This window comes from Chaetodon trifascialis, chromosome 4, assembly GCF_039877785.1.
Source record: "Chaetodon trifascialis isolate fChaTrf1 chromosome 4, fChaTrf1.hap1, whole genome shotgun sequence".
NCBI classification, from domain to species: Eukaryota; Metazoa; Chordata; class Actinopteri; order Chaetodontiformes; family Chaetodontidae; genus Chaetodon; species Chaetodon trifascialis.
The window spans coordinates 336,852-349,135 of NC_092059.1; the positions used below are offsets into that span (position 1 = coordinate 336,852).

At 46.4% G+C, this 12,284-nt stretch overlaps 2 protein-coding genes across 3 annotated transcripts; one reads left to right on the forward strand and one right to left on the reverse strand.

Moving 5' to 3' along the window:
* The first annotated feature begins 225 nt into the window (after window positions 1-225).
* Window positions 226-5,500, forward strand: trmt13 (tRNA methyltransferase 13 homolog). Its single transcript, XM_070960525.1, has 11 exons — window positions 226-492; window positions 1,078-1,124; window positions 1,216-1,282; window positions 1,852-1,911; window positions 2,002-2,071; window positions 2,146-2,252; window positions 2,547-2,732; window positions 3,277-3,349; window positions 3,432-3,506; window positions 4,144-4,555; window positions 5,192-5,500. Exons 1-11 carry the CDS (start codon window positions 382-384, stop codon window positions 5,367-5,369), a joined length of 1,386 nt encoding a protein of 461 aa, XP_070816626.1. The 5' UTR covers window positions 226-381; the 3' UTR covers window positions 5,370-5,500.
* Window positions 5,281-12,055, reverse strand: lrrc39 (leucine rich repeat containing 39). 2 transcript variants are annotated; one of them, XM_070960537.1, is made up of 9 exons: window positions 12,030-12,055; window positions 11,417-11,655; window positions 10,001-10,109; window positions 9,203-9,359; window positions 8,981-9,117; window positions 8,499-8,644; window positions 8,274-8,426; window positions 7,798-7,979; window positions 5,281-5,386 (listed from the first exon to the last, which is right to left on the reverse strand). In XM_070960537.1, the coding sequence occupies exons 2-9, from the start codon at window positions 11,551-11,553 to the stop codon at window positions 5,373-5,375; spliced, it is 1,035 nt and encodes a 344-aa protein (XP_070816638.1). In that variant the 5' UTR covers window positions 11,554-11,655; window positions 12,030-12,055; the 3' UTR covers window positions 5,281-5,372. The 2 variants fall into 2 exon arrangements, with proteins under 2 accessions (XP_070816638.1, XP_070816637.1); XM_070960536.1 differs by lacking the exon at window positions 5,281-5,386 and adding an exon at window positions 6,531-6,587.
* Between the last annotated feature and the right edge of the window lie 229 nt (window positions 12,056-12,284).

Genomic DNA, 12,284 nt, shown 5'->3' on the forward strand with positions numbered 1-12,284 from the left:
CCTGGAAAAGTTAGCTTTAAAAGTCCAGGTCATTCCAGCGTCGTACACTACCCTGTTAAGCTTGTAACTGGGGCTGGGAAGCTAAATAAAATAAAATAAAGAAATAAAACAGGGGCATTGTTGCGCTCTTTACGTTGACTTCAGTTGGCTCTGCTGCTAGCGGAGACCCACCCAATATGGCGGCGACGCTGGATTACGCTCCAGCACGTAATGACGCGTCTACGTATATTATGTCTATGGATCTGGACAAGATCTGGGAGGGTTTGCACCAGCTCAGACAGCTGGGTCTGAGGTCCAGGAGGGACAGTGTCAACGGTGGATCCTGCAGTTGGCCGAGCACCTGAATACAGCACGGGTGTCAGCTGCCTCTGTGTCTCCAACATGGCGGCGCCCCTGCCCGGCAGATGTGGCTTCTTCGTGGAGAAAAAGAAACGTTTCTGTAAAATGATCGTCGGCAAAGGAAAAGTGTTCTGTGGAGAACACGCGACCATGGTGAGTTCAGGGACACACACAGCACGACTCTGAGAACACGAAGAAGAAACACCTGCAAACAGCGCCTGACGCTCCTCGTGCAACACGTCTGCTCCTCAGACGGAGGCCATGTTCAAACTTTCTCAGCTTTCAGTTTGGAAAAGGTGCAAAAAGCTGCTGACGCTGAGAAAAGAGGAGCAGAGAGGGCTGGCTTCTCATGAGGAGTGGACAGTAAACAGAGGAGGACACTGGGACAGTCCGCTCATATTTATCAGCAGCTCATTTACATGTCTTAATATTTCTGTTTGATTGACAGGTTGCTCCGCTGATACGTTCATCCACTGTGTCTTTACTCCTCCTCCTCCTCCTCCTCCTCCTCCTCCTTCTTTATTATTATTATTATTATTATTCCTGATTTAGCTGCGGCTAAATTCGTGCTAACGCTAACTTCACCAGCAAAATGCTCAGCTGCTGCCACAGATCTGCTGACAGATGATTTGTTGTTGCTGTAGTCCACGAGCTTTAAATCACACATTCACACCTGTCTCCAACAGGTGAAGTGTGATGTCATCAATCATCTGTTAATTAACTGCTTCCTGTTTTCAGGAGGAAGGAAGCCGCAGGAGGATCACGTGTCCTCTGGACCCCAAACAGTGAGTCAGCAATGATCAATGAGGTTATTGATCTGCCGTGTTTATTGATCGCTGATTGATCCTGTTCTGTTTGTGACGTTCTGTGTTTCAGCACCGTGAGCGAAGACAAACTGGACAAACACCTGAAGAGATGTAACTCCAGGGACAAACCCAAACCTGTGAGACACACCTTCACGACACTGCGCTGAACGGCGTGCTGCGTTCACTGTCTCTGTGTCTGCTGCCACAAATGTAACGTTAAAAGTGTAGAGTCGGGTGACGTGCACGTGTTTATGCTGAATTTCTGCAGTGTCGGATCAATAAAGTCTTATTATCTTAATCTGACCTCAGCACTGCAGGACGACATAGTGTGTTAGTGTTCACTATTGGGACTGAATATTGATTATTGATTTTGATTCAGTCATTTAGCACAAACGATCAGTCGTTCTAATTAAAGTCACTGGTTCATTTCTGATAGTTGACAAGTCAAATAATTGATTAACTGATTGATTGATTACTTTTAACACTGACCGTTTTAAAAGTTCTCTGAGGTTTGGTGGAGAAGGAGAAAGTAGCAGACAATGGAAATACTCAAGTAAAGTACAAGTACACCAAATTTACACAGTACTTGAGTAAATGTACGTAGTTACACACTCTCACTGGAAGTTACTTCAGTAGTGATGGATGCATAAAGGTGTCTGAAGCGTTTGGATTAAAGCAGTCATCCGTCCTGTTTGACCTCCTGCAGGTGTTTTACGTAGAGAACATAAACTCTGGATCAGCTGATGGAGACGAGACGCTCCAACAGGTAACGACTGACCTGCCCAAGGACTCATACCCTCTGAAAAATAACAAGTTCAGAACACTGAAAATACTGATGGTGCTGTTTGTGTGTCAGGTGAGTCTGTGTGAATACAGCCGGACACACCTGGAATCTCTGCTGGACAAACTGAAGACTGCAGTCACAGGTGAGTCCATCGTCACCTTCAGTCAGGTATGTGTGACTGTGAGTCATGAAATGTTGTTAATGCTGTCGCTGTAGGACTGCAATGTGATGTGGAGGACAGTATCCTGTCTCACCCTGTCCTCCAGGAGGAGCTTAATGACCCGAGCAATGGAGACTCCGCCCACAAACACCTGAAGCAGCAGGTACACATCTAAACTTTAACACATCTGGACACACACCTGGACACACCTGGACACAGCTGACTACGCTACAGTGTTGATAATAACAGTGAATAGTGAAATGTTGTGTTTTGGTTAAATACTCTGGACATTGTGCAGAGTTTGGTTGATCGGGTTGAACCTGTCCTGAATATGGACTCATGACCTCAGTATGTCTGAAGTCTTGGTTACAGCCCTGAACAGGTAATGAATCTGAGGTGACATGGAGGGGGTGGAGCCTTCACTGTTGGTCCTCTCTCACCTGCCAGGCGTGTCCAGTCCTCTATCTTAGGTCACCTGGAGGCGCTGGGGCTGCTGAGAAGGGGGCGGTGCTTTGTGGAGTTCGGAGCAGGTCGAGGGAAACTGTCTCACTGGATCCACGAAGCTCTTAAGACCCGTGACCACCTGAAGACCTGCAGCGACCTGCAGCTGCTGCTGGTGGAGCGCTGCTGCACCCGCTTCAAGGCAGGAAAAACCTCTCAACTCCAGACTCCCATCTGACAAACTCTCGACTCTCAAACCTCCAACTCAAAACAGTCTCCAAGACTGCTCAGCATCCAAAGTCCCGAAGTCTCAACTGTCCAAAACTCACAAGGTTCCAAGCCGGTCACAGCCCATCTGGTCTTAAGAATATGATTCGAAAATGTGAATTTTGTTCCATTAATTCACTTAATAATCAAGAGTGATGTCATCAGTGAGGGTGGAGTCAGCAGTTACATGACAACATTTATCCTGTTAGATTCAAGAACAGCTGAAAGAACGTGTTTCCAGTTTGAGTCATAAAGTAAATCAAGTCTGTTCTGTAATGTTCTGACCTGACCTGACCTGGTCTGGTCTGGTCTGGTCTGGTCTGGTCTGGTCTGGTCTGGTCTGGTCTGACCTGCTCCGTTCTGGTCTGGTCTGTTCTGACCTGCTCCGTTCTGGTCTGGTCTGTTCTGACCTGCTCCGTTCTGGTCTGGTCTGGTCTGGTCTGGTCTGTTCTGACCTGCTCTGTTCTGGTCTGGTCCAGGTCGACGGGAAACATCAGGATGCTGGAGTTCAGTTTGAGAGGCTGCAGGTCGACATTCAGCATCTGGATTTAAGTAAGAAACGAACATTTGGACTCACTGATGGTTTCGTTTATTCAGTTTGAATCTTCTGAACTGACCCTGCAGGTGTTTTCAGGCAAAGTCCCTCTGATCAGACACAAGAAGCTCCCTTTGGTCGGAGTCGGGAAACACCTCTGTGGAGCAGCGACAGGTGAGAGCGGTCAGCTTCACTCTCCGATTGGCTGTCGGTATTGTCAGTCACAACAGCGTCCACATGTTGGTCAGCCTATCACAGCTCATCAGTCCGTATTTTTACATCGAAGCTTCTGTTGAGGTTTTTGAATGAAGCTACGAGCGTCTGTCATCATGTTTTATGATGTCATCATGGCTAGCAGATAAATGAGCCTTCGTTCCGATAAGAACTCATTTGCTGTGATAGTCCTTTTGTTGCTCATAGTGCTGTTAGATTGCTGATGCAGCACCTGGTCATACAGGTGTGCTCCTCTTTTTGTGTGTCAGCATCGTCGAGGCTCGTCGGGAAGACATCTGTTTATAAAGGTCCAGTCTGGAGGATTTAGTGGCATCTAGTGGTGAAGCTGCAGACTGCAACCAGCTGAACAGTCCTCGCCTCAGCCTCTGCTGTGGCCTTTGTAGACTCTGTGTTCGTCTGGTCTGTAGAAACATGCTGGACTCTGTGGACGAGGACCTGATCCCTCTCTAGATATAATGCATGATACACTGATCACCTAAATCCCACAAACTGGACCTTTGAACCTGCCACCAGACCGGTTCTTCTTCTGCAGCTAGCAGTTCGTAGGCTCAGTTGGTCTCTCTGTTCCTGACCTCAGATCTGGCTCTGCGCTGTTTGCTGGAAACGCCGCAACCCGCAAAAGAGGAGACGGAGCCAGCCCAAAAACGCCTCAAGACCTCAGAACCAGCTGTCCCAGAATCAGTCGATGATCCGGAATCAGCCGATTCAGCAGCACTGCCAGAGCCTGGTTCTGGTCCTGGTCCAGTCCTGGGCCTTGCGTTGGCGCTGTGCTGCCACCATCGCTGTGAGTGGCGTCACTACGTCGGTCAGCAGTTCTTTCTGCAGCGAGGACTCGGAGCTGCAGAGTTCTCAGCCTTCTGTCGGATGTCTAGCTGGGCCACATGTGGACTCAGACCGACCAGTCAGGTCCTTCCACCTATGGATCCGACCAATCGGAGAGGAGACGACGATGAGCACGAACCAGCAGGGGAGACAGATGCTGTGAAAGGGTAAGTAATTGACCTTTGACCCCGTCATCAGGACAGAAGTTCAGGTCTTAAAGCTCTTCAGTGATGGTGAATGATATCAGAGCATTCATCTGACAGCTGCTCGCCCTCACTGGGACAGTCAGGTAAAGGTGTTCAGTTACTAAGACAACCAGCTCTCCTGTGTCCTCAACCCGGCAGTTCGGGCTCCACCCCAACCTGGAGCCTTTTGCTGCAGGTCATCCCCTCTCCGTCCCCCGTCTTGTCAAAAAAGAAAAAGTCCACTTTAAAGTTTGTTTTTCGTGTGCTGAGACTTTATTTAAAATACAGGAAAGAAGGAAACAAACAAATCAACCTAATCACAAACATCGATATTTTTAACTGCTCAGAAAGTCTTCCAGTATGGACGTAATCCCAAAGACACTGAAGACACTGCAGAGGGACACAGGACCCAGTGTGTTCTGTTTATGGTGGACTGTCCCTTTAAAACATCAAATCCTGCACAGGGTGCCAGGAAGTAAATGAACATCAATCCGAACATGTTTGCATTGCTCGTCAGTGAACAGGGATTGATTGATTGATTGATTGATTGATTGATTGATTGATTGATTGATTGATTGATTGACTGATTGATTGACTGATTGATTGATTTCCCTGCAGGTTTCTGTCAGCAGGTGAACGCCAGCAGGTCGGTCGTCTCTGTAAACGTCTGATTGATGGCGGCAGACTTCACTTCCTGAAGACGAAAGGATTGGACAGCAAACTGAGCGCCTACGTCAGCAGTCAGGTGACTCTGGAGAACGTCTTGTTAACCGCCGTGCCCTCGTCTTCGTCCTGAAGGTCAAACTGCAGACACTCACGGCGACCACAGAAGGTCCTAAACCAAGCGTTCACTGGCCGAGTCGAACCGAGAATCATCACAGACGCCACAAACCTTTTGTAAAGTTTGTATTAAACGTTTTCCATTGAGTTCATCTGTGTGCTGATTGGCTGCATTCCAACAGAAGAGCTACAGACTGCAGAACTACAGACAGACTTACAGACTGGAGAACGACAGACAGACAGACTGAGGAACTACAGACTGAACTACAGACAGACTGAAGAACTACAGACAGGTTGAAGAACTACAGACAGACTGAACTACAGACTGAAGAACTACAGACAGACTGAACTACAGACAGACTGAAGAACTACAGACTGAACTTCAGACAGGTTGAAGAACTACAGACAGACTGAACTACAGACTGAAGAACTACAGACAGACTGAACTACAGACAGACTTAAGAACTACAGACTGACTTACAGACTGAAGAACTACAGACAGACTGAACTACAGACAGACTGAAGACCTACAGACAGACTGAACTACAGACTGACTAGACTGAATAATTACAGACTGAACTACAGACAGACTGAAGAACAGACTGAATAACTACAGACTGAACTACAGACAGACTGAAGAACTACAGACTGACTTACAGACTGAAGAACTACAGACAGACTGAACTACAGACAGACTGAACTACAGACTGACTTACAGACTGAATAACTACAGGCAGAACTACAGACAGACTGAAGACCTACAGACAGACTGAACTACAGACTGACTTACAGACTGAATAACTACAGACAGAACTACAGACAGACTGAAGACCTACAGACAGACTGAACTACAGACTGAAGAACTACAGACAGACTGAACTACAGACAGACTGAAGAACTACAGACTGACTTACAGACTGAAGAACTACAGACAGACTGAACTACAGACAGACTGAAGAACTACAGACAGACTGAACTACAGACAGACTTACAGACTGAATAACTACAGACAGAACTACAGACAGACAGAACTACAGACAGACTGAACTACAGACGCAGTGATGTGAGACGCTGCGGAGCAGACGGACAGTTTTCTTCTGTTCACAGTTCAGAGTCTTCTCAGCTGCTGTCAACCTTCTTCTTCTTCACTGCCTTTAAAACCCGCTGCTGAGCTTTGAAAAGCCCAGAAGAAGAAACGCTGACGTTATTTAGTCTGACAAGTCGTCGTTCGGCTCTGAAACATCAACGGAAACACATCAGATGATCCCGTTTCAATACTAATCAATATACTGAGCTGAACAAGACAAGTTTTTAGTAAAACTCAATTATTACTCATTTGTAGTAGTAGTAGTAGTAGTAGTAGTATGTTATTGTAATTACATGTTCTTCTAATATTCTAAACAGCTGGATCTTAAAAAAGAAAAACTTATTCCAGCAAAAATTTTACTTCAAGGACAAAAATGAAAAATGACATTAGATGGTTTCTTAACCTGGGGGTCTGGGCCCCACCGAGGGTCATGAGGTAAACGTGCGGGGTCATAAGAGGATCGGCTGGACAGGGTTAGGGTTAGGACTTAAACTTAACTTAGGTTAAATCTGTTCCAGAGAGTTTTACTCTTTCCTGCGTGGTTCTCTCAGTTACAGACACATCGAGGGTTTGGAGTCACTCAGAAATACAAACTGTTTGACACAATTGTGATTTTGTTAGAAATTGTGACAGAAAAGACAAAAATGTGGTGTGATGAGTTTTTCTTGATTTTAAAACTAAATTTTCCACATGTGGTTCAGTCTCCTGGTCCTGGTTGGTCATCCAAAACTCGAGGACTGCCTGGACCAGCAGCAGTTCAGCAAACACGGTCAGGATGATGTCACAGTGATGTCATCAGACTGCAGGTGTCTAACTGTCTGTTACACACTGGAGGCTTTCTCTGACGGACAGTCCAGGTGCATTATGGGAAAACCAGGACCCAGTGTTTTTGGACAATAGTCAAAATGTCTCCACTCGTTTCTGTTTGTCTTTGGGGACAGACTGCAGCACCAGATGGACAATTTAAGAACGCTGAACCTTAATGTGAGAACACAATTTACATTTTACACCTTTAATATTTCACAGTATCACAGAACGATGAATGAATGAATGAATGAGAAAAGTTTGGTGTCATTTTCTCTTCTTTGGCTTCTTCTTCCTTTCTTTCTGCGTTGTAAAGCCGCTCATTGAAGCAATTTAAAGAAATCAGCAGAAAAGCGTAGATTTTCCTTTTTTCCCCATGTTTTCAATCTTAAAGTTAAGTTCTGTCGGTTAAGGTTTGAGTTAAGTTTAAACGTTTCAGGCTCGTGCTCAGGTTAAATGAACTGTTAAAGAGAAGCTGACAGCGTCGGGTCAAACGTGAACGTGTGAATGGTGAGTGCATTAGTCTGAGCTCTGGGAAAGTGTTGATACTAACGGTTGACACAGTGAACGTTGAGCACGGCGTACGCTCGCTTTCTGGCCTCCTGGATGTACGTCTGCATGAACTCTCGTCCAAACATCTCTCTGTCATCTTCATCTTCATCATCTTCAGTCTTTGTCTTCCTGCACGGCAGTGTCACATCCAGAGTCAGAGGGTTGTCCCGGAAATTCACAAACCTGCTCCAACAGAAGCACAAACGTCTGTTCAGCCTGAGGAACGACTGAATCGTCGTTTTTACGTCAACCAACAGGAAACAGGAAATATTACAAATATCAACACTGAATCACCCTGGACAGACTGACACAGCTGATGGTGGACAGGTCTGTGGACAGACTGACACAGCTGATGGTGGACAGGTCTGTGGACAGACTGACACAGCTGATGGTGGACAGGTCTGTGGACAGACTGACACACCTGGTGGTGGACAGGACTGGGGAGAGACTGACACACCTGACAGTGGACAGACTGACCTGAGGTTGGACATGTCCTCCATCAGTGGGGGGATGTCTTTCAGTCTGTTGCTGCTGAGGACCAGAGTGTCCAGGCTCGCCATCCTGCTGATATTATCTGGGAGTTTCTCCAGTTGGTTCCTCTGTAGCCACAATGTGTGCAGTTTCTCCATCCTGAGGACAAACGTATCTTAATGTTCATTGGCTGACGGCAGAAGGGGCGGGGCTCATATAGTTCATTCACACCTGTGTATGTCTTCAGGTAAGTGCTGCAGCCGGTTTCCTCCCATGTCGAGCCACTCGAGCGCCGGCAATCCAACCACACAGTCCGGCACGCAGGTGAAGTCATTCATGGAGAGATCCAGGTGCTGCAGCTTCTGCAGGTTCCTCAACTAACATACAGAGGACAGAACAGACCAGAACTCTGTACATTCAGGTCAACTGGACTTTGTCAGAAAGATGGTTTAGGTTTGGTCTCCATCTGGTCCCGCAGCTGAGTTTGTTTGGAAGCTGGATCAGGTTTTCACTTGTACCTTGTTTTAAATGTGGTTCGGGTTTGTGTTCATATTGGGTTGGAAACTGTGAGCTCTCAGTTCACACCTGGTTTAGATGTGAATTATGTTCACACTGGGCTTAAAGGATTTCTGTGGTGTAGCTATCTGCTCGGAATCTGGTTTAGGTCTATCTTCATACCTGGAGTGGAAGCTGTCTGAGTTAGTGATTTGTACCTGGTCTGGTAGCTGGTTTAGGTCCCGGTTCATGGCCAGCTCCAGTCTCTCCAGACTCTCACAGCAGCTCAGCTCCTCAGGAACAAACTGGACTCTGTTGTAGCTCAGCAGGAGCTCTCTGAGCCGAGTCAGCTTCCCTGAGACCGGAACAAGAACATCAGAATCTGTATACCTCAGATAAGAATGAAATGATTGGGGGGGTTCTAACTGAAGATTACCAACCAATCTGTTTGGGGATTTCGGAGACCCCATTGCGGGACAGATCAAGAACTAAAAGATTGTGGAAGCTGGAGATGAAGTGAGGGATCTTCTGCAGCCCAGTTCGGTGAATCTGCCACTCCTGGACCTGACTGAGCTGGACCAGGCAGCCCGGCAATGACTGGTGGAGGGTAAGAAAAAAAAAAGACCATAACAGAATAACATGAGGGACGATATCAGTGATCCCGGAGGCCAGATCAGGTAAATCCACCTAAAGAGTCTACTTAAGTGATTGACAACTGGCAGCCGGCAGGCCACATCCAGCCTGCATGATATCAATGCAGTGAGAAAACCAGTGGGTGAGGTCCAGTCCATCCTGACGGTGATCACTGGTTAACCTGCCAACTGCTGGTATCGAGCCAAAAAGTCTCTAATCAATAATTCACCTCTGCTATAGGATCAGAATCTCCAGCTCCATCCACTGTGGTGTTGAGTCTCAAACTGAGTGTTTCTGATGCTTCCTGGATCCTGAAGAGGAGTTTTAGTTGAGATCAGGACTCTTTGCTGAACTGTGGGTTTGTACTGAGGACTGACAGCCTCCCTGCTGGGGCTGAGAGCTTTTTATAGTTCACTATCGAGTTCTCATGATGGATTTTACATGTTTTTAACGGTCACTGATATAGACTCATTAAATAACATTAAGCATAAAACAATCATAAGAAAATGAATTAATATTAATGAATAAATGGCTTTGCATTGTTATTTGAATGACAGCAGCAGCTTAAAAAGATTCTGCTCTACTTCCTGTGTGGAGGACGTTACCTTCCACTCCTCCTGTTCGATTCGCAGGATGAGGCGTCCGTCTTCAGTCTGCAGCTTCTGTTTCAGTCGAGCCAGAGCCGCCCGGTCCTCCCAGAGGCCGACACTCAGTCTGAACCGCGAATGTGAACCACATGAAACATGACAGAACAGATGGACCTGGACTCAGTCTGAGGAGAGAACCACCAAAAGCTTGTTCTAATGTCGGGATCGGTGTGCAGGTCGCTCATCGGAGTGACATCATGTAAGTCCAAAAATGTGAAACGGAAGCATGTGGTCTGAAGTCCGACGTGACGTTTTAGGCGTTTGCTGGTTTGGTTCGAGACTACACAGTGTGTGCAACGGTATTTGATCCTTTCCAGACAAATCTTACTCAGAACTGATCAAAGCTCTTGTCTTTCACAGAAACTGGACTCTCATACTGTTTCATTCATTCACAAAGGTGCTCGCTGATCATTGTCCTCGCTGATTCTTCCACACTGACCACCAGTCTGAAAACCCTCCACATCCCCTGGAATACCCTGAACATGACCTGAGCTCCAGCCCTGATCCTGGCGTTCGACCTGTCCTCCTACAAACCAGGACACACACTGGAAGACATAACTGATCCATGATGTGAAAGCGTGGAAGTCAGTGTCTGAGAGTCGAGTCCTGGAGTTCAGTCTGAGAACAAACATTCACATCTGAGACTAAACTACGACGGAGAGTTCTATGATCCAACATCAACGTTCTTGTTGTTGTTCCGTCACAGAATGAGCTGTTGAAATGGAAATCAGTCTCATGTCTATGTGTTCAGTACTGATCTGGAGTCAGGACGTGATTAACTTTGTCAGATGTAATGATGACAGCCCTGAATTCAACAAAGTCTGAACTCTGTGAAACATCAATAAAACCACAATCATGTGTTCATCTCCTTCATCCTTCATGTGTTTACAAAGTGGTGAACTCGCTCCATCCTCTATGAACGACTGAGCCTTTCAAGGACGCCCCTTTCATACCCAAGCATGATGCTCTCAGCTGTTACCAATGAGCCTGTTTACCTGTGGAATGATCCAAACAGGTGTTTCTGGAGCGTCTGTTTGTTTGATGTTTTTTGGAATCTGGGTTGAACCTTTGGACAGAAAGTTTGCTGTTTCCCTGTTTCCAGTCTATGCTATGCTAAGCTAAGCTAAGCTAAGCCAAGCTAAGCTAGCTGTTTCCTCACATCCTGAGTTCACGTCTATATTGAAGACATCTGAATGAGAGACTTCATAAAAATTAAAAACTTAAATTTCTTTTCTGTGATGACATCATCGCTCTGATTCTGATGTCATCTGATGTCATGTGCTCGTAGAAAGCAGTCCAGGTGGAATCACACATTAACACACACATCCTGTAGTTTTAACCAATCAGATCTCAGATCAGGAGGCAGGGTCTAACCTGCCTGTGGCTCCGCCCCTCGCCATCCTCTTCCTCTGCTCCTCTTCCTCCTTTTGCTCCTCCTGGATCCTCCGAATCCTCGTCTCCCACAGAGCTTTGATGGAGCTCACGGCGCCGCCCACCACCACGCCCACCATGATGACTGCTTCTTGTCAGCCGTGTGATGTCACAGCACACAGGTGGACAGGTTAGATGACCTCTGACCTCTGACCTGCAGCTGTGTCTTCCCTCTGACCATCCTGGTAATAATAAAAGTAAATCAAGTTATGTTTTAGATCAACAAAAGCAAACTTCAAACTGAACAACCCTTAAATTTCAGGACAAACTGGTAAAAATGGAGGCAAACATCCTGTAAAACCTTCAAATTAAAATGAGATCAGATTAATTCAAAGTACAGAAACTGATTTTTTAGTCTCCTCTTCAAACTTCCTGGTTTCAGCGTTCAGGCTCTCTGAGGCTCAACACAAACTTCTTCTTCGTGAACCTAAACCCAAACAAACTGTCGGACTGCTGCAGTTCAGCTGGACGTCTGAGTAATGTTGAAGTATCTATGCAGTAACAGCTCTAGTACACAGTAGTACTGCTCGTAGTATTGCGGTGTGTCAGTTCTCACCTTGTGGCAGCGCAGCAGGAGTCCTCCATGCTGTGTCTCTTCAGCTGAAACCTGACCTGAGATCTGCTGGATAATTTTAGCCTCCAGATCACATGACCCCGCTGACACAATGCACAGTCACATGACACGAAATGGAAGTATATTTAAGGAACAGGTTACTTCCTGCTGTGACATCAGATACATCAGCATTTTACTGCTCGAGCAATTCTTCAGAGAGAAATCAGCTCAGATCAAACATTTGCTGGAATCCAGACT